At 35.1% G+C, this 22,381-nt stretch overlaps 2 protein-coding genes and 1 long non-coding RNA gene across 3 annotated transcripts; all 3 read left to right on the forward strand.

Moving 5' to 3' along the window:
• Positions 1–12,887: 12,887 nt before the first annotated feature.
• LOC141652496 (pre-mRNA-splicing factor SLU7-A-like) lies at positions 12,888–18,953 on the forward strand. Its single transcript, XM_074460004.1, has 9 exons — positions 12,888–13,028; positions 14,333–14,496; positions 14,598–14,710; positions 15,756–16,181; positions 16,969–17,104; positions 17,188–17,487; positions 17,781–17,997; positions 18,314–18,417; positions 18,549–18,953. Exons 1-9 carry the CDS (start codon positions 13,013–13,015, stop codon positions 18,690–18,692), a joined length of 1,620 nt encoding a protein of 539 aa, XP_074316105.1. The 5' UTR covers positions 12,888–13,012; the 3' UTR covers positions 18,693–18,953.
• A 714-nt stretch (positions 18,954–19,667) lies between these two features.
• On the forward strand, positions 19,668–20,486 carry LOC141653873 (uncharacterized). Its single transcript, XM_074461740.1, has one exon. The coding sequence runs from the start codon at positions 19,668–19,670 to the stop codon at positions 20,484–20,486; it is 819 nt and encodes a 272-aa protein (XP_074317841.1).
• A 782-nt stretch (positions 20,487–21,268) lies between these two features.
• LOC141652498 (uncharacterized) lies at positions 21,269–22,381 on the forward strand. Its single transcript, XR_012547212.1, has 2 exons — positions 21,269–21,557; positions 21,640–22,381. It is a non-coding gene; the product is annotated as an uncharacterized LOC141652498 (long non-coding RNA).

The following is a 22,381-nucleotide window of genomic DNA, read 5'->3' on the forward strand; positions in this document are numbered from 1 at the left end:
TTTAATATTATTCTTTATTATTATTATTATTATTATTATTATTATTATATTTAATAATAATGTTATTAATAATTTATTTATTTATTATTATTATTATTATGAATATTATTATTAAAATGAATAATTATGTTGTTGTTGTTGTTGTTGTTGTTGTTGTTGTTGTTGTTGTTGTTGTTGTTAAAATGAATAATAATGTTATTAATGTTAATAATAATATTATTTATTATTATTGTTATTATTATTATTATTAGTATTGTTGTTGTTGTGGTTGTTATAATTATTGGTATTATTATTATTAAAATTAATAACATTTATTATTAATATTATTGATGGGGCACGCCCAACCGACTTGACCCAATAGCCAATACGGGGTCATACAAGTCAACACGCTTGCCAACATGGTTACTGATTCGCTTGATACTCTACGAATCACGAATTGTTAAAAGCGAATTCTATCAACGATTCATCGAAAATACATATAACACATTTTCTATAAGCGAATCGCGAATCGATAAGGCGTATTCATAGCGAATATGGTAACCATGCTTGCCAGCCATCATTTGAGGTACACATAGAAATCTATAAATACCTCATTATTCACCCATCAATGGTAAAATACTTCTCACCAACAACTTCCTCTCTCTAGAAGTAAGACTACTCGAGCTACTATGAAAAAGCACGAAAACCTTAGCTTCAAGCAAGGTCCCAACTATCCACCAGTACCGTAAGGCATCAGAGAAGGACCTATTGCGAACCCTCCGAGGCCCTATTTGTTACGCGTGAAAGATCCATCCGGAGAGAGCAAGCATAGGTTCGAGGTGCCATCGTTTGAAAGGAGCGCGTTGACCCGACCCGGATTCGAGCAATTACGCTTACTTGAGTGTTTTTATTCGAAACAATTATTTTTACTAATATCATTATTAATATTGACATTATTATTTATTATTGTTATTAAGAATATTATTAGTAAAAAATTACTATTTTTTCATTATTATAATTTATGATTATTCATATACTCCTCCCTCTATCTCGGTCAATTGTTGTCCTTTGGTTTTTGGCACAAAGACCAAGGAAAGAGGAAGGGCCAATTATAAATGACAAGCGGACCAAATTGAGTGTGAATGATCAAATTGCTCATCAAGTTCATTCTTAAAATAGAAAGGACAATAATTGAATGAGACACCCCAAAATGAAATAGGACAACAAATTACCGGGACAGAGGGAGTATAATATTATAATTTTTTTTCTTAAAAATATTAATTTTAGTATAAATAGTATTATACTATGAATATTATTATTAGTACAGTTGATAATAACAATAATATTAAATATTATTATTATTAATATTAATATGATTATTTGATTCGATTCAAACTCAATTGACTTTATTGATTGATTGATTCAGCTCTAGCTGATTCGATTGATTGATCAGCTCGGCTCCATTCGATTGATTGATTCGATTGACTCCATTGATTCGATTTCGGCTCGATTGATTTTGGCTCCATTGATTGATTCGGCTCTAAAAAGCCAGAAAGAACAGGGCCTATGACTATGACAACCATTGTCTCGAGGCACTAGAAGTAAGACTGCTCTATCAATAAATGTGAATCGAATAGTTTTGCCACTCGCTCCCTTCCATGGAAAGGGGAACGTCCATTGGGAAGGAAGCGGGAGAGTAGATTTGGTAAAAGGGTTTAACAAGTACATTTGTCGATCACAACCTAAGGTCACAATCCAACCATAACGCGACCCCCAACAAGATCTCCCATAGGCTTCAGGGAGACTTGCTTTGTAGCACTTATTCTTCCTACCACTCAGGTTCAACATACATCTTGTTGCATTCGTCTCTTCACTATTATTCTCATCATCTGTATCATCATCTCCATCACTATGAAGATATTTAATTCTCTGCAGTTCATGCTTCTTGACATAGTCTACGTCTTTAACTCTAAATAACACGCTTGCTTCAGAATCCATCGCTGATTCATAGATAACATCATAGATCTCAGTGTTGCCATCAGTTAGCATTAGCAACGGCATTTGGCGACTCCACTTCTTTCTTAGTTGAGACTTATTCGAATCACGAGCAACCGAGTACCAAGATTGACAAACACAAGAGAACATAACATAATCTTCGACTGTTGCCATATAATTCTCAACAATTAGCCTCAATAAATCATCCGGAAGTCTAGACCAATCACTCCTTGTCATTGTTCTTATCAATTTCTTCACTTAAAAAAATAAAAAACCTAACTTTAATAAACTTATTAGGAGTATACGATAACAACTGACTTTAATTAAAGATCAGAAATGATAAAACAATACTAAAACGTGATATAAAACTTGGAACCCGACTAGTTGTATGGACCCGTTTAACAAAATAAATGGTAGTGAAATCGATAGAAAAGCAAACATAAGTTACTATACCTTAAGTGTATGTAGTCGTAGTCGTGTAGAGGCGAGAATATGGAGCGGAAGTGAAACGTAAAGGAATGGCCAGCAATAAAACGTCTACGGCAACCCAAAGATGGAGGCGGGACCATGAATGATAGAGCTAGGAGATAACAATCATATCCATCAATGTATCATTTAGACCTCAGACCTTTAATCCCAAAATAAGTTGGGGTCAGCAATATATATTAATGAATTATAGGGAATATTATTAATGAAATTATAGGGTGCATATTTTTGGTAGGTACAGAATATGGTATTTGTATTATTTACTTACCATAAATAATCCATTTGTAGGAGATATTCTCGTGCGGTAGAAGTTTTGAGATTTTTTTTTTTGAGGAAAAAAGTTATGATATTTTCAGTATCGGTTTTTCTAACCTAAAAAGGAAATAATTAAATGATATTTTTATGGAAAGTTGCAATATTTTCTCACTTTCACATTTCCTTGCAATAAATATATTTAATTCTTTCTTTTTTGAGTTTTTAAAAAAAAACCTTTCAGTATTATATACAGTATTATTTATTTACAACCCGAGTATTTTGGTAAATTATTTAGCATTTTTTATTTTCCTACACCAAATTTCGAGTGTGAAATCCCCTATTTACTAAATGAATAGGTGAACTCCAAAATTTTCCCTCCAAAAAGCATCTTTATAAATAAGGAAACTATTGCTAATTTAATTGTATTCACTAAATAATAAAGTAATTAATAATTATAATGTATTTCATTATATAATTTTTTTCATTAAATATTAACTTTTTCATCAAATTTTATAATTTTCACTAAACACTAAACTATACTATTTTAATTAAAATATAAATAATATAAAGTTATTAACTATTAAATCTTTTATTGATGTTATTATTTGAACATGACTTGACTCATACTATGTATAAACAAAACAATAAATTATTTTGATTACTTTCATGACAAAAACAAATGAGAGAATTAATAAATTGGAATCATTAGCTTTGTGGTATAAAAAATAGTTTTTAAAAAATACATTTCAGCACGTTACTCAATTCTCTTTGACTAATTTTCAGTTTTAATTTTTTTTCTCGGAAAAATATACAATAACGAGAAAATGATTTGCAGTTCAATTTTACTCGGTTTTCTTGAATAATTTTACAATTCAATTTTTATCTCATATCAAAATATAATGACATGAAATATGAAAAATTAATGAGATATTAATTTAGCATTATTAAGTAATATAAAAATAAAAACTCTATAAATACCGCGCATTCATTGCGCGGGATCTAAACTAGTTATTTATAAAAAGGTAGGGTAATTTAGGAATTGTACTTATATTATTCCAATCCTTATTTTCCTGATTTTCTCAATAGCATTGTAGGTCAGCAGGTTTCATGGGAGACCGACATAATAGATTAGAAAACCTTTTTTTTTTAATTAAGATGGCTCCCTATTACCCTCCTAGAGTAATTACCAATCTATCTAGTATAAAAGCTAGGTTTTTTTTAAAGATTTTTGATTGGTTAATAATTTTTAGGATTTAAAAAACTTTTATTTAAGTAGGGCCTTCCATGTTCATCACAATCTTTAATTACTCTCTCTCCTTTTCTTTCATTAATTACACTTTATGAAAAAAAAAAGTGAAATCCTCACATATTTATAAAAACACTTCACATTAGCAGTAAAAAAAATAAATTATAAACATGCAAGTACCAGATCTCAATCTTTTCGCTCATTAAAATATGATAATAAAAAAGTATTCTAAAAAAATATTACTAACCATTAAAACAGAAAGTTTGGGCACAATTATATTTTTTTTTCATGTGCTTCAATTTCCTTTATAAAGAAATTTTTGTAAAACAAGAAAAAAATGAAAAAGAAAACATCCACTGAGAAAGAAAACATCCACCAAAAATATACTCCGTAACATAATTAGTAAGCAGTATTAAATCTAGACAAAGTATTAAGTCCGTTTTAGGATCGGTATTATGGGAATTTTTTTTTTTATAATGAAGCAAGTTAAATTGGGTGAAAAGAATTAAGAAATGGACTAAGGATGATAATAGCAGTGAAATGAAAGGCAATAAGATGATCAGGAGTGGTATATTATCAGGGTTTTTTTTTCTATTATCAAAACAATTGAAATACGTGTGTTTTATTGCTTATCTATAAGGTGGATCAACAAGGTTTTATAGTGGGTAAGTGCTGGCAAATTCGACCCATTGTTTAAGTGATGTTCATTGTTTCGATTCTAGCCCCTGACTTATCCGACTTAATTAACTCATTGTTTATTTTTAGAATGGACAAGTACATATGTTAGGGTTTTACCTAAACATATAATTATTGCCTTAAATAAATGACGTTATATAGGTCGGGTGAAAGTATAAGTAAGATTATACGAGTTACGAGTCGAGTTAGGATCAGTGTACGGGTCACAATGAGTTTTTGATAATATTTTTTGGATCGAATTTTTTAAAAAAATTGCACTAAATCTAATATTAATAATGAAATCAGATTTATCGCTTACGTTTTTTTAGAGAAATAAATATAAAAACTAAAGTTTTCTTATTTTCATTTATAAGATACATACTTATTTTGATTATCTCATAATAACCGCATTGGGTATATGGGGTTGGGGAATTTTATTTTCGGGAATTGTTTGATTAGTCAGTACTCTTATTAATTAAGAGAAATATATCGCCGAGTAATATGTGAAAAAATTATTATTATTTTTTAGCATTGTTTGATTAATCAGTACTCTTATTCATTTGATTTTTTAGAATTATCATAAAACTGAATTTTTAGTTGTACAATTTAAAGTATTATTATTAATATTTAATTATTATATCAATTAGATTATATAAATATTAGCTTTTTAAAAATTATATTAGTGACTTATATGTTTTACATTCATATTTAAGATTCATTTATCTTTGATCCAGGGAGTCAGTGGTGTTTCAACCTAAATTAACGTATTTTTTCGGCCTAATTGGGTCCTAAGTCAAGATTTGTCGGACATGACCTTCAAAATGACAGGTTGGGCTAGGTCAAACTTTAACAGGTATACACGGTTCATCGTTTACCAAATTTCAAATTTATTTTATTAACTTACTTCGTACTTATCTTTCGTACATATAACCCGTATTATATGCATTAAATTTTATATTAATAGTGATAAATTTAGGGACTCGCGTAGTTAGGTGTATAGTTTTAACTAGAGCCATGACGGTGATAGACTGCATATTGCCCGCATTACACTTATCTTTCAGATTCCAATGAATTTTAAGTCCACTTCAATAGAAGGCAATCCCCATAGCTATTTGTTTTGCGATGACAATAAGCAAAAGTCATGACCAGTTCTTACCTAAAGTAAGCATTTATATTCCAAAACCGGTCTTCAATCATGAACATTTTTATGTGCTTATCTCCAAGGTTACAAACAAACAAGGCCTGAAACTATTGATATGCGACAATAATAAGCGTACATCAAGTACGACAACATGAAATTTCTGAGTATTTAATAAAGTTTTAAACTAATACATTTGTAGCACATAATTTGCATCGTATGGTAGTGAATAGTAAATAGTAACTGAAATTATATGTATGTCGAATTTCCAATAGTGAACTATTTATATTATCACGACATTGCACATTTGATTACTCTCATTTTTATGCCATGTATTTAATAATAGCAATTGCTATACGACCCGTGCATTTTTTTGCACGGGTTTAAAACTAGTATACTAACGTAGTTGCTCTTTCATGTAGACATTTTACTCAATAATGGATATTTTTCCATTTGCTTTCCATACAATACCCTTCTTTTCAATAAAGAAACCTAAACTCTCTTCTCCCCTTTTAAAATCAATAAAATTCACCAAAGATTTTCAATTATGAATCGGTATTTGCATGTAAAACAAGTAGTTATTTCAATATCTTAATTGAATTATGTAAAATTTGGTTTCAATTGAAATAATTGTTTTTTTTTTTTCATGTATGTCAAGCCAAGAGAAGCCAAGTAGCAATGCCGCCATGCTTACAACGAAGCAATAACAACCACGACATACTCAAATTATTCCCATCCCATTAACTACCTCACGGGCAATTAAATTAATTATTACGGAGTACTAGTTTAGACCCGTGCAAAAATGTACGGGTATACTACAGAAAATATATAAATGATGTTTCAAAATTGTTACTCAATAAAGAAGCTAGATTGGAGTTTTCATAACTTTCATAGACTATATTTTCTTTTTTCTTTTTTCTGCAAGACTTGTGCCCTAAGTATCGCCTTACTTGCATATTTTCTAATTTTCTTTTAAGAGTGACATACGGTAAATGTACATAAAATGCAAACAAAAATAGACAATCCAACATAAAATCATTTAACTCAAAGTAACAAATTTGAATGCGTAAACATGATATATAATAGACGATATACACTTTTAGCCTTTTAGGCACCAATTTGGCGTAACGTAGATTTACAAAACAGCATCAAGAATATTACCAATTGTGTTAGGCTTGAGTTGTAAGTGACAATATACCTATAAAAATGTTCAACATAGATAGAACCGTAAATTTTAAAGTATGCAAAATAGCTACCTGGTTATTATAAATTTGGTGTAGACCATATGACGGAATTACAAAAGAATTGAAAAGTACAAATAGTAAATTAATAATCAAAACATAAACTACTATCATGTAAAATTTAGAGAGATGGAATAAACCAAAATGGACAACAATAAGAGGAATGTGATCTATGTCCATCGTAAAAGGGACGAACTGTTCGATCATCCATCTTGAACATACCCATATCATGCCCATTATACCTATTAAAAGGTCGATCTTGATAATCATCGCAAAAATATACGCAATTAGCTTCACAACCAACCTTAGTACTACATACAGAAAAAGTAGCATTAGCACCCACAAACAATGCAACGTTACCCAAATCATATATTTCTTTTAATTCTTTTGTCTCAAACTCAATCTTATGAACCCTAAAATTGAAAGTCAAGTGACTTTCAAATTCACCATAGTCTCCAATTTTAATACCAGGGTCACAACCATAATAGCCCTCCAACAGCATGTAGCGTGAGATTATAAGCGTTTCGCCACCCGACTCAACAAAGTAGAATTTATCACACAACACTGCCGGTATATCCATCCAATTTTCTCGACCCTGAAAATACGGTTTCAGAACTTGAGGATGTTCGATGTCACTAAGGTCGCAAATAAATACCTTCATATCAATATCTATAAATAATAGCGATCTCAAACGAGCGCAATAGGTGACGTCAATCAAGTTAGTAAAGTTTCTATTACGGCGAGATGGCCTAAGAATTGGTGTCCATGACGAATCCCCTGGCTTGGCAATAGAAACAAGAATATCATGGTGTAATACCACCACAAGCCAAATACCATTATTGTAACCAGTAGCGGAACAAGGTGAGTCGTGGCTTATATGACTATAATTATGACAACCATTGTCTCGAGGCAATAGAAGTAAGACCGCTTTATCAATAAATGTCCATCGAATAGTTTTGCCACTCGCTTGCTTCCAATGATAGCGGAAGGTCCATTGGGAAGGGAGCGGGAGGGTAGATTTGGTAAAAGGGTTTAATAAGCACATTTGTCGATCACAACCTAAGGTCACAATCCAACCATAACGCGAACCCCAACAAGACCTACCATAGGCTTCAGGGAGACTTGCTCTGTAACACTTTTTCTTCCCACCACTCAGCTTCAGCATACATCTTATTGGATTATTATTATTATCGTTATCATTATCCTCATCTTCATCACTATGATGATAACATTGAATATAATGTCTATTTGTCTCGAATTCATAATCCTTGACATAGTCTTTAACATTAAATATTCGTCTCTCATCATCCTCCTTCGGCTTCGCCGATTTATAGACATTATAGCTCCTTATACGCTTCTTCATAATATCATAGATCTCAGTGTTGCCATCAGTTAGCATTAGCAACGGCATTTGGCGAGTCCATTTTTTTCTTAGGTCAGACTTATCCAAACCACGAGCAAACAAGTACCAAGATTGACAAACACAAGAGAAAATGACATAATCTTCGACTGTTTCCATATAATTCTCAACAACTCGCCTCAATAAATCATCCGGAAGTCTAGACCAATCACCCCTTGTCATTATGCGCTTTTCAATTTCAACCCGAAGATGGATGCCGGATGACGAAGGAGGTGCGTTACGGCTGAATTCGAGAATGATAGAGGAGCTAGGATTACTAGGGTTTATTAGGGAATTAGATCCCATATGAATCACGTCGTAAGAAATTAATATTGAGATTTATCAAAACAAAAAAAAAACAAAAAATTAAGAGATTGATATTACGGGATTTACGGACTAATAAAAAAATTATTAATGAAAGAATAAAGAAACTATTAGCTAAATCTACATTCATTATACGTATTTTTAGCATAATAATAATAAAATAATAAAATATTGTTATTATATGTTACTCCGTAGTATGGACTACTATGGAGTAGCTAACTATCCTAACTTAGCTCCTTAATTTATGTATTATTATCATAATTTTTGCCTTAGACTTAGGATATAGTTGTATTTTATTTGTATTTTAAATATTTCTTTTTTCAATGTGGAAATATTCACAAGATGTTATAGTAGTTAAGTATAATATAAACTCATTTTTATCATAATGAGTGGAACACTGGAACACCTTGAAATATCTTATGGATTTGACTATATTTAGTTTATTAATGTGTGTCGTTATGACATATATTTGAAAAACCGTTATAAAGAATGAAATACAATTGAAGAGATTTTGATTAGGCTTAAAGGAGGGAAATTGGATCCCTCCAAATCTCTCCCCCTCCATTTCCCTCCCCCCTCATTTGCTATACAAACAAAGGATTTTAAATCACCTACTCTCCCTCCCTTTCTTTTCCCTCCAAATCCTCCAATCCAAACATACCCTAAGGTTTTTGCCCGTTTCCGAACCCGCGTTGATTAGTCAAATTTTAGTATCTTTGTTGAATTCCATGATTATTTAATCTAGAATAATTATATCATGTTTTTAACGACAATAACAACGTGCTAGATTGTACGAGTATTTCATAGCACACAACGACTTCAAAAAGACTACTAACTGCATATTAAGTGTGATTATTGAAGGGGAGTACTTAATAGAAACTATTAAAAAGTTCCCCAACAAAAATAATACAATTTCATACTCTGATAGCTAAAAAATATGAGTCTAAATAGTTAGATTGTTTAATGCGGCCTTCAAAACATATATATGAGGGAATAAGCCAATATGAACCCTTTCCGCTCTTCTCTTAACAGAACTCAAAAGGTAACTGAAACATGAAAAGGTAACCGATAAGTTACTGAAAATTATGAGCTGATAAGGTAACTGATTATATAAAAATGTGTTTGTCAAACTAGCTGAAAAGGTAGCTGATTTTAGTAAATGACGTAAAAGGATATGAAAATTATTTAATATTATAAAATGAAGGGGTGCAAAATGGAAAATAAGTCATTTCAGATCCTGATTTCTCAAATGCTACCTGAGGTAGCATTTCATTTCAGGTACCTTAATAAGCTACTTGGCAAACACTTGCAAAAAAATTAGGTAGCTGAAATTTTTGTCAAATAAGTTACTTTGGTCAAATAAGCTACTTGAATTGTCCTGCCAAACGGAGCCTAAGCCTAATCGATGTTCGATAGATTTCACTCATTTCAGTATCACACGCATTTCCGGCTACCGGATTTACTCAAACTGAATGGGCCAATGGATACCTATTTGACTAATTGGCCCAAACAAAAAGAATTGTTCAAAATCGCATATATTTTGGGCTATATGCATCTGGCCTTTCAAGAACAACAAAATTTGTAGTGGTGGCATACTCTTCAATTGTGGCATTGTTAAGAATTGTACATTGTAGCCCGGAGATAAGGGTGGTCATATGTTCGGGCTGAGCTTGGCTAAGCGGACCTAGAATGGGCCCGACGTAGGGGGTCAACCCGGATTGAGCCGAGCCGAGCCTAGTAGAGGTGGAATCGGGCCGGGCCTGTTAGACGTGGAATCGGAATCGGCCCCGAACAGGTTAAGGGACGGGTCTAGGGCGAGGGGGGGGGGGGGTCCGGTTGGATTTGTTGACCCTAGCCCCCCTACTTTTTGACTAGTCGGTTTGGGCTGGCACGAGTCACACGACTGGGTCAAAATCGACTTGATGGGTGGGGTGCGTTCGAGCGGGCTAAGTCGGTCCTGAAGTTAGACTGCCTCTAACGGGAGAGCTACATAGTAGCAACTAGCCAGGGGTCAAACTTGCCAATCATTTTTATCAATACACCTTGATATATTATGCGGAGTATACCCAATTGAACTCCCGCCTCCATCATCTCTTCCAAATAGATGTTCCAATATCTTCTTGTTATTTCTCTACCCACTTTAAATCTTTTTTGAATATAAAGAGATGAGGTATCCTGATTTTTTTTTTGTACCAACGGAACCATCTTTTTTTTAACCTGGACCGATCATTGGTATAGAACTCAAACAAAAATTCTTGTCCATTTTTTTTAGGGGTGAACAAAAAGTGGTTCGGACCGATCTGAACTGGCCGGTCCGTCCGGTTCAGACCGGATACATACCAGTCCGGTCTCTGGGTCCCAAAAAATATGGTGACCGGTCTCCGGTCCGGTCCACATTAAAAAATAAAACTAAACTAGTTTTAAACCCGTGCAAAATTGCACGGGTATGTATTTGGGCCGGTATTAATGTTTTTGGATGTATATTTTTTTTTTTTTGCATTTCTATTGTACTTATCCAGTTGGTCTAAATCAACGATCTACATAATTAATGTTTAAATTTGTTACAAACACGTGTTCACATGCACTGGTTTATGAGGAAATAACGTAATCTACTATTGTAAATAAAAATTGCATACATACAAAACTTTACATCCGTATAAAAGAAATACGGAGTATAATCTAATAATCAACTTTAACATGTGCAAGTTATTTTAAAAATTGAAAATTTTCATGATACACTACATTAGTTAAGTTGCCGAGTTTTATACTCCAAGTAAATACCCCGTCATAATTTATTTTTTAAACAAAAATTATTATACCATGTAGTTTTAAAAAATTATGTATGTAATTCATTCGCGTTTTATGTTCTATCCCGTAATTAAATGTAATTCATTCTCGTAATTATGTAATTTTATTTGTTCCGGGTGTAATTCCGGAGCAGGATTGTGACCACTTGAGCTTGTAGAATGATGTCGTTGCTCGTCTCTTCCTTTCACTCTTTCCTGTAAAGATGAACAAACTGAGGGCTCGGCTTGGGGCCGAGCGTACTCACTCCGACGCTCAAGTCAGTAAACTTAGAGAGATAAGTTGTATGTTTAACTTGGCAAAGTATATTGTAGAGAGATAAGGGAGTTTTATACCAGATTTTCCAGTGTCTTTCTCAATGAGAGATATGGAGTATTTATATACTTTCACCTTTTGTCACGTAGTGGCCAAGTGGCGTAGCAGGTGGAAAGACTGTCTTACCCTCGGCCGAGGGACCCATGACAGGCCGACAAGCCTGGTTGACTCCATGCCGAGGGGACTGGATGCGAGTATACGGACATGCCTCTCGACCGGCTAGTTGCCGAGCCGAAACCCAAGTGACAGGCCGACAGGCTTTGTCGGTTAGGCCGTTTTTCTTTTGACTTGTTGTCTTTTAACTTTGACCTTGGTCAATAGGTTGACTTGGTCAGCGGGTGCAGAATATGCCCCATCATTATTATTATTTAATTTTTTTTATAAATTATGTAATTCAATTTCATTTATTCCGATTTGTAATTCATTCTGCTTATATGTTATTAATTTCATTTATTCGGGATGTATAAAATTATTTTATAATATTGATTCATAGAATTTTTTCATAATATTATTTCATCGAATTTGGTCTAAGACGGAATTTATCGCATGTTTGAAAAGATGGAATTCTGAAGAAATAAATACATTCAGACACTAACGGCCCCACCATAACATACTTGAATTTCAAAAAAAAGTTTTGCATTAATGACGTGGCACTTGAATTTGAGGAATGAGTATTGTCTTTTGTATTAATATAGATAGATAAGATTTGCCTTATAAATTAGTACCGGTTCGGTCCATACCCGGAAAAAACTGGATCGAAAGGGTTCCGGTCCGGTCCGGGTCCCCTCCTAACCGGTCTGGTCTGCAGTCTTGAGATATGTGGTTATTCGGTCCGCGGGTTCATCTGGTCCGGTCCGATTTTGGACCGATAAACACCCCTATTAACCCAATACCCAATTTATCATTTTTGGTATCATTTCTGAGAACATCAAATCATAATTTAGTCTTCGACCAGTAAATTTTTTGAGGAACCGTCTCTCCAAATATCGACTGAACCAAATACCCAATTAGACCAATTTGATTTAAGTTTATATACCTTGAAATACCCAATTTTTTTCAGGCCATTGTAATTGCTGGGTTTATTTGTTTCCCCCTCTTTATCATCCAATCAATTTAAAACCCCAATTTGATTTCAATCCCAATTTTCGCCAAACATGGCTACTGCATCAAGTATGTCTTCAATTAACGTTTTCCTCGATTTCTTCTTAATTTTCGCATGTACAGTAATTTGTTTTAGGTGTCAATTTGATCTATTTTGCGCAATTTTGTGTCGTTTTTACTTAAAATTGCGCCAATAAACGAATAAATGCTCGTATTAGTTGGATTTTGAATTGAATTTGATTTGATTGTATTGGGTTTTGATTTGATTGTCTATAGTTATTGAATTAAGTCATCTAATTGGGGTTATGTGCTTGTTTTTCGAAGTTAGGGTTCGAGGTAGTGCACTTATGTTATAGAATTCGATTTGCGTTGTTAGATTGAATTTGCCTGCTTTAGGTCGAAAGATATTAGGTTGCATATGATTTTGTCTATAGTTATTGAATTAAGTCATCTAATTGGGGTTATGTGCTTGTTTTCCGAAGTTAGGGTTCGAGGTAGTGCACTTATGTTATAGAATTCGACATCCTATACGTTGTTTTTGTCGTTGTTAGATTGAATTTGCCTGCTTTACTTCGAAAGTTATTAACTTGCTTGTGATTTTCGTCGAGTTCTTTTACATACTGTGTAAATTTAGATAAGGATCCCCAATCCAAGCACTCCCTTCATATATATCAGTGAAGAAACTGTGGTTATCTGTGTGTGTAAATGCGGTATATGCCACCGGTGAAATGGAAACATACCTCTGACAATCTGACTAGCCTTTGGGATGGTCCGGGTTACCTATGATTTTTGTCAGAGTTCTTATGATGTTATTTTTGATAGGCTTGTTTGGATTGGGGTAATTGTATGGAGTATTGGAAGGGAAAACGTAGGGAATTTAGTGATGATGGGGATAGAAGAAAAAGATGACGTAGGGAATTTAGTATTGGAAGGGAAAACGTATCTTCCTCATTTAACCTCCCTAGCATAATGCATTACCCCCCATATAGGAGTGTAACAGTTTCTCTACACCCTTCATCATCTCTTTATTTTCCCTTCACCGGCCTCACTTCTCTCCTTTTTTTTTTCCTCAAGTCATGTTTTCTGTTACACCTTAACAAATACTCCCTATTCAAATAAGCGCTTACCCTTTTTTTGGATAGCGGAATTTGAAGGGAAATGGAAATAGAAAGAAGGAGGAGGGGGGAGGGGGATTTTGAGGGAGACGATTTCCTTTGTTCGATTGGCACAGTGGGTGGGGGACTGGGGGTGTAGGATTTGGAGTGGAGGGAAAATATGGTTTGTTCTGTTTTGCGTATATGTGGTATATGATGTGTGTGAAAGTGAAGCTTGCTACTTACAATTTGACTTAACTTCCTGGAAACCTATTGCAGTGGCATTTAAGTCCAGAGAAGACCATAGAAAGCAGCTGGAATTGGAGGAAGCTCGTAAAGCTGGGCTTGCGCCAGCCGAGGTCGATGAAGATGGAAAGGAAATTAATCCTCACATTCCACAGTATATGTCTTCTGCTCCGTGGTACCTTAATTCAGATAAACCTGTAAGTTATAACCCATTAGCAGACTTCTTTTTTATGTGTGATTTGATTATGTGACATGTAAAGCTGAGAACTTACAAGTTTTTATCTTCTGTTCCATTCAGAGTTTGAAACATCAAAGGAAATGGAAATCTGATCCTAATTATACCAAGTCGTGGTATAATAGAGGCGAAAAGGGCTTTCAGGCAACTAAGTATCGGAAGGGTGCCTGTGCCAAGTAAGTTTTGCTTATTTTCTACTCCTGCCCGCACTAGTTTCGTGTGTGTACTTTGATTTTGTTGTTCTGTAGTCTTTTAAAGCTGTTAAAATTGCTATTGTTGGTAACACAAGTGTAAGTTCTGCCTATCCTTATTTTAGGCCTTGTTTAGATACCAAGGTAGGAAGGAAAGGGAAAGGAAGAGGAGGGGGAATGGGGAGTGTATGTTTGGATACAATTTCCCTCCAAATCTTTCCTATGGTGGATGGATTTTCATTTGCCTCAGAGGAGGGAAGATGGAGTCCCTTCAAATTCCCCCTCCCCTCCACTTCCCTCCACCTTTATTTGTTACCCAAATAAGGGATTTTAAATCCCTTACTCTCCCTCCCATTCCTTTCCCTCCAAATCCCTCCATCCAAGCACACCCTTAGAGTTGTAATTCTGACAAGTGAGTACTGTGGACAAAATCATTTTCCTTTATAGGACTGCCCTTAGTTAGACCTGTATGATTATTCTACTTAATGCTGTACCTTCCAGTAAGTTTAAAGCCCAAAATACTTGGGCTTAGATTCCCTAAGGGTGTGTTTGGATAGCAAAAGTGGAGGGAAAGGGAGGGGAGGGAGAAGGAGGGAAGAGAAAGGGATGGAAGGGAAGGGGAGGGAGAATGGAGGAGGTCATTTTCCCTCCAAATTTTGCCTTTGTTGGAGAGGAAATAATTTGGCTTGGAGGGGGGAAGTGGAGGGATTCATTTTCCCTCCCCTCAAAATCCCTCCACCTCCATTTTGCTAACCAAACAAAGGATTTATCATCCCTTCCTTTCCCTCCCCTCTTTTTCCCTCCAAATTCTCCTATCCAAACAGACCCTAAATCTATGGTAGGACAGTTGATGATGTTGTTAAGTACAGTCAAATCATCCTATTCTATGTTCTGTTGTGTCTGGTACCATTAGTCTACTACCACTAGTATACTAGTATTAAAACTTAGTTTAGTGGATCTTATTTCCTCGGTGATGATTTTAGTATTTTTTCATCCATCTAATTTCTCCAATGGATCCGCACTTCTGCAGTTGTGGTGCCATGACTCATGATGTAAAATCGTGCATGGATAGACCTCGGAAACTGGGAGCAAAATTCACCGGGAAACACATTGCTGCTGATGAAATAATAGAGGAGTTTGAACTAAATTTTGATGGAAAGCGTGATAGATGGAATGGTTTTGATCCCGCAAGTTATGCTTATGTTGTTCATCGACACGAGGCTAAGGAGGAAGCAAGGAGAAAGTATCTCAAGGAACAACAACTGAAAAAGCTGGAAGAAAAGAACAAGACAGTTGAGGAGGTTGAGGCCTTGGTTGCTATTGATGAAGAAGAAGAAGATGATGATGACGACTTGAAAGTTGATGAGGCAAAGGTTGATGAGAGCAAGCAGATGGATTTTGCAAAAGTTGAGAAGCGTGTGCGTACAACTGGTGGAGGAAGTACTGGAACCGTGAGGTGAGTTATCTCTCTTGAAAGTATCTCGGTTGGTCTTACAATGTAAGGCCATCAACTTTTTGGGCTCTATGCAAATGACCTAGCTCTGCCAGAGGCAACTCGAGTGCTTATCAGAATCATTTGCCTCGCTCCCTGATTTCTGTAACTTACAAAACTTATCACTGTACTATGCAATGTCGTGTATATTAAGGGTCGTGATTGGTATTCATAGATAAGTAGATGTCTACAGTTTTTGGAGTAATGTTGGGCGCTTCAGTTACACACACTTAAAATGTCATCGTCGTTTGAATGTTTGATGCATTGGCTTGTTACTCGTTAATAAGTAGATGTGCCCAAGAAGCTGAAAGAAGAAACAATAATAGAAATTTATTCGCTCAAACTGTTGTTGTAGCTCGCTTGGTGGTTTGTTTGTTATGTAGTTTGCTGATGGCACATGTTTAAGCAGTGAAAGAAGGATGAATAGTAGAGATGCATTGGCTAAGCCAGGAACTCATAAAGATGTTGGTCGTGCAAACTGCAAAACAGTCATTTCATGATATGTCAAAAGGAGAATTTTGCTTGATTTTGTAGACTTTTCGGTGTACCCTTCATAGAGTCAGTTGATTTGGTGAAGGAATAAGGAGATTTCATTGCTTCCTAGTCTTCATTTTGTGTTCTTCATTGGCGTCGCCTTTGCTTGTGGCCTTGTGGGCTTAGTTTCTAATAAAATTTAGATTGAAAAGTTACTCTGTCTTTCAAAGTAATGCTACATCTTGTTCTTAACTTGGCCTGTCTGTAAAATTTTTAGGAACTTGCGTATTCGGGAGGATACAGCAAAGTATCTTTTAAATCTTGACGTCAATTCTGCCTACTATGACCCTAAAACACGGTCAATGCGTGAAGATCCTCTTCCAGATGCTGATCCCAATGAGAAGTTTTACGCAGTAAGTTAATACGTTAAATTTAGCTGCTTGCATGATTAAGTTGTCTTTACATCTGTCTTCTGATAACATACTTCTCTATTTAGGGTGATAATCAAAACAGGCTCAGTGGTCAAGCTTTGGAGTTCAAGCAGTTGAACTTACATGCTTGGGAGGCATTTGACAAGGGCCAAGATGTTCACATGCAAGCAGCTCCATCTCAAGCTGAGTTATGTTACAAGAATTTTAAGGTTGCTAAAGAGCAGTTGAAGTCCCGTGTCAAGGATACTATAGAGGAGAAATATGGTAATGCTGCAACGGAGGAGGAGATTCCACGGGAGCTCCTGCTTGGTCAAAGTGAGAATCAAGTTGAATACGATCGCGCTGGACGTATAATCAAGGGCCAGGTAATTTCTGTCAACTACTCTCTGATTATTTACATTTTCCATTTTGAGTGATCTGATCAGCAGTTCACTTTTTCATTTTGGTTGATCTGATCAGTAGTTTACGTTTCAATTCTAGACATGTTTTGTCACTTTAGTCCGAGGGAAAGTGAGACGTCGTAGTCGAATTTCATGGGCTTACATAAAATACAATTCAAAGCAAACTTAAACTATTTAATTCATCTTAGCTGTAGCAGATTGGGATATAAAACATTTTTGGTGACTTACTGTACATTTGACTTGTATGCAATTGATAGGAAATGGAACTTCCGAAGAGTAAATACGAAGAAGATGTTTACGCAAATAATCACACAAGTGTTTGGGGGTCATGGTGGAAAGACTTCCAGTGGGGATACAAATGCTGCAAGCAGACAATTCGAAACAGCTATTGTACTGGTGCTGCTGGTATAGAGGCTGCTGAAGCATCAGCTGATTTGATGAAGGCAAATATTGCACGTAAAGAAGCCTCTGAAGGTGTGTTTCTTTGATCTGTTTCAGTGGTTGATCCACTTTGTTCACTGTCGACATGATCATTGTCGGTCAAGTGATCTCAACTTTGACATTAATTTCTGAAACAGTTGGTATTTTCCATCTTTGTTCATTGAAACTACTCGTATTGTTTCCATATCAAGATTTGAACAATGCTGCATTTAGTGTGCATTATGAGAAAATATCAATCAAAGCCCAGATCGTTTGGCTTCTAAAGTAAGAATCGGGACAATATAATGGAACGGAGGCAGTATCCTCTCTCATAATTGCTTACTGCTTCTTATTTTGTGTATGGCAACAGATAAACCAGTAGTTGCTGAGGAAAGAAGGCTTGCCACTTGGGGAACTGACGTGCCTGATGATTTGGTTCTCAACGACAAGAAACTGGCTGAAGCTCTTAAGAAGGTAACGACCTCCTAAGTATAAATTATGATACACAAAAAGAGACAAGTCGTACATGTGAGATCAACCCATTAACCATATAATTTGATTAGGAATGTTCTCATCCGTTTCTGTATATTAATCTGCTTGTGTAGGAGGATAAAAGGAAGAGAGAAGAGACAGATGAAAGGAAGAGGAAGTTTAATGTGAAATACGATGATGGCGTGACGCCAGAAGAGATGGAAGCATATAGAATGAAGAGGGTGCATCATGAAGATCCAATGAAGGATTTCCTGTGAGGTCTCCTTTTTAAGTGAATCTGTGCTTACTGCTAAATAGTTAAAAACGGAAATTTTCTTTGACGATTTCTTTTGATTTATTTTCCTTGATAATGTCGTTAAAGAGGAACTGGATTGTCGAATTCCTTCCGTTCATGTGTTTACCATACTAGAATACGATGTAAAAGCTTATGTATTAAGAAAGTTTGTATGTTTGACACGATAGAACAAGGTTTTCCGTGGTTAATCTATTTTTATCATTCCTTTCGCTTCAAAAAGAAATGAATTGTTTTGGGTAAAACGAAAAGAATCTCGAGGTATTAAACTATCAAATCATCAGGCAATAATAGTCTTTTAAACACACTTTATTTGTTGTGAATTGCTATCGACCTTCTCTTACTCTGTCGTCTTCAACCTTCTCCTTTATTACATTACAAAAGATATTATATTATTTGGTCACTTTAATTGATACCATATGGGAAATGTATATATTTGATTAATTAATGTGATATGATCTCAATATTTATACTCCATATATCTTGTGATCTTTAATGTTGGTAACACTGATATTATTATTATTCCTTATTGTGAAATCAAAAAAAAAAAAATATTATTATTCTCTCAATTATTTTGTGATTCAAGAAAATTCAGAAGAAAACTAATAAGATGACAAGGGTTGATTGGTCTAGACTTCCGGATGATTTATTGAGGCGAATTGTTGAGAATTATATGGCAACAGTCGAAGATTATGTCATGTTCTCTTGTGTTTGTCAATCTTGGTACTCGGTTACTGATTCGGATAAGTCAGAACTAAGAAAAAAGTGGACTCGTCAAATGCCATTGCTAATGCTAACTGATGGCAACACTGAGATCTATGATGTTATGAAGAAGCCTAGGAGTTTCTATGTCTATACAGCGTTGAGAAGCTATGATGTGAGACGATTTAATGTTAAAGACTATGTCAAGGGTTATGATTGAATCGGGATTCTGACAACAATGATGGAAAGAGCTGTCTTACTACTAGTGCCTCGAGACAATGGTTGTCATAGTCATAGTCATATAAGCCGCGACTCACCTTGTTCCGCTACTGATTACAATAATGGTATTTGGCTTGTGGTCGTATTACACAATGATATGCTTGCTTCTATTGCCAAGCCAGGGGATTCGCCATGGACACCAATTCTTAGGCGATCTAGCCACGATAACAACTTTACATACTTGGTGGACGTCACATATTCCACTCGTTTAAGATCGTTGCTATTTATCGACAGTGATATGAAGCTGTTTATTTGCGACCTTGGTGACATTGAACATCCTCAAGTTCTGAGACCGTATGCTAAAGGTGGAAAAAATTGGATGGAAAAACCGTCAATGCGGTCTATTAAATTCTACTTTGTTGAGTCGGGTGGCGAAACGCTTATAATTACACGCTACATAATGCCAAGGTCACGTGTTGATTACTACAAAGATTTTAAAATTGAAGATTATGGTGAATTTAAGGGTTATTTGACTTTCAATTTTAGGGTTCATAAGATTAAGTCTCATTCCAATAATTTAAAAGAAATACATGATTTGGGTAAAGTTGCATTGTTTGTGGGTGCTAATGCTACTATCTCCGTGTGTAGTACGGAGGTTGGTTGTGAAACTAATTGCATATATTATTGCGATGATTATCGAGCTCCGCCTACAAACGGGTTCAGAGGGCATGATATGGGTATATTCAAGATGAATGATAGAACAATTCGTCCATTTTACGATGGACATAGATCAAATTCCTCTTATTGTACTCCATTTTGGTTTTGTCCATCCCTCTAGATTTTACCTACTATTCCGTCTGTGGTTCCGTTTCAATATTTTGTTTACATTTTATATTGTTTGTGAGGGTTTGTTAAGGAAAAATAATTTGCCTTTGTTTCTTCATTTGTTTGTTTTTGTATGTGGTCAGTCCATAGCTAGTTACAGTAGTATGTATGGGCCGGTTCATTTCCTCTTACAAGAAAATATAATAGTGCATATTATGTTTCTCTTTTCAAAGCTTTTTTCTTTTATTTTTCGGTATAAATTTTGAACCGTTAAAAATGAACCCTCCATTTTCTACAGAAGTGTCAATATTCATTTACAGTTTGATCAACTCTAAATTTACATGACTAACCTGTTCTTTCTGGCTTATTTTGAACTTATTTTACTTGATTGATTCATTCGATTGATTGATTGATTCCATTCGATTCGATTCATTCCATCCATTGATTGATTGATTCATTTCATTTCACTCCATTGATTGATTCACTTGATTAATTTCCATTAAGTTCAAATTTCATTTTGTCTTACTCATCTTAAATTTAATAGTTATTATTAATTTTGTTATCAATAATACTATTTTTTAATATTATTCTTTAATAGTATTATTATTATTATTATTATTATTATTATTAGAGGCGGGATCTCGTGAGTTTGGTTCTTATGGTGAGTTGTGAGTTTGGAAAATCTCAACCATTAAATAAGAGGAAATAGATGGCTGAGATTGAATGAACAAACAAGCCTGTCTTTTATGGTAAAGATAAAAAAAATCTTATGACTGAGATTGCACCAAGCAACCAACGAATAAATAATTGGCGCGACTTTTTACTCATCAATCATCCTGGATCTCCCTGTTTACTTTTTCTCTCTCTCTCTTCTATTAATTCTCTGGTATAATGTCCCAAATCTCCATCCTAAAAACACATTCCAATGACACTTACCAATAAATGTTCAAGGAAATTGGAGATGAAGACGACGCACATGAACACAATTTATCAAGAAAGCTTCTTCATACAAACTCTCCTGATTTTATTAGCAATTCGAAATCAAAAATCAATTCCTGGAATTATCATCAAAATTATTAATTAGGTATGCAGCCTCTAATGATTCTCGTCGTGCCTTCGATTTCGCTCCTATCATTGCTTCATTATGTGCTTTTTAATTTACTCAGTTAAGCCTCACTTTGGGCCATGGTTTGGCTCGATAGTCGGTATTGAGGTTGTGCTCGACATTGTCAAACAAGGATGAGCAGAGTTGCGTAAGCGGTTGTCGAATTGGTGACAGCTGCTGGTGGAATTGAGTCGGATTCATAATTGATAATTGGTGCGTGAAGGGGCAGTTATTGGCTGCTGGAAATGAGCTTGATGATGAGGGGTTTCGCCTGAGTTTAACGGGATGTTGATTGCGGTTGGCGCAAGCGCAGGTGGTGGTGGGGGTGGGGGTCTGAGATGAAATTGGTGTGTTTGACTCGGAGTTGCGGTTGCTCAGGCGTTAGTTATGATGTATAGGTCGACGGAGAAGAAGAAGCAGGAGTGCGCGGATGAGTGCATTAGACGTTTTCTGAGCTTGGGGGGAAAGAGCAGAAGCGGGAGTGCGTATTGTGCTATGATGCTGTTGGAGTTCTGTAGGCTACTTAAGACGTTGGTGCCTCATGATGATGTCTTGTACCTGCACTGTCGGAGTGCTCTTGGAAATATGCTGGTCGAGGTTGAGATCGTATACAAATGAGTCATTTGTGACTCATTGTTGTCTTCTTTTAGCTATTCTAGCAAAGAAATAACTAGAGGACCAATCTTTAAGTTTGATATGTTGTATCATAGCCCTTTGATACAAGATGTTCATCTCAGAATTTTTCAGTAATGTGTACTTATCCAATAAATAAATTGGAGTCTAGGTCCATGAGATTGATATTA

Source organism: Silene latifolia, chromosome 4, assembly GCF_048544455.1.
Source record: "Silene latifolia isolate original U9 population chromosome 4, ASM4854445v1, whole genome shotgun sequence".
Lineage (NCBI taxonomy): Eukaryota > Viridiplantae > Streptophyta > Magnoliopsida > Caryophyllales > Caryophyllaceae > Silene > Silene latifolia.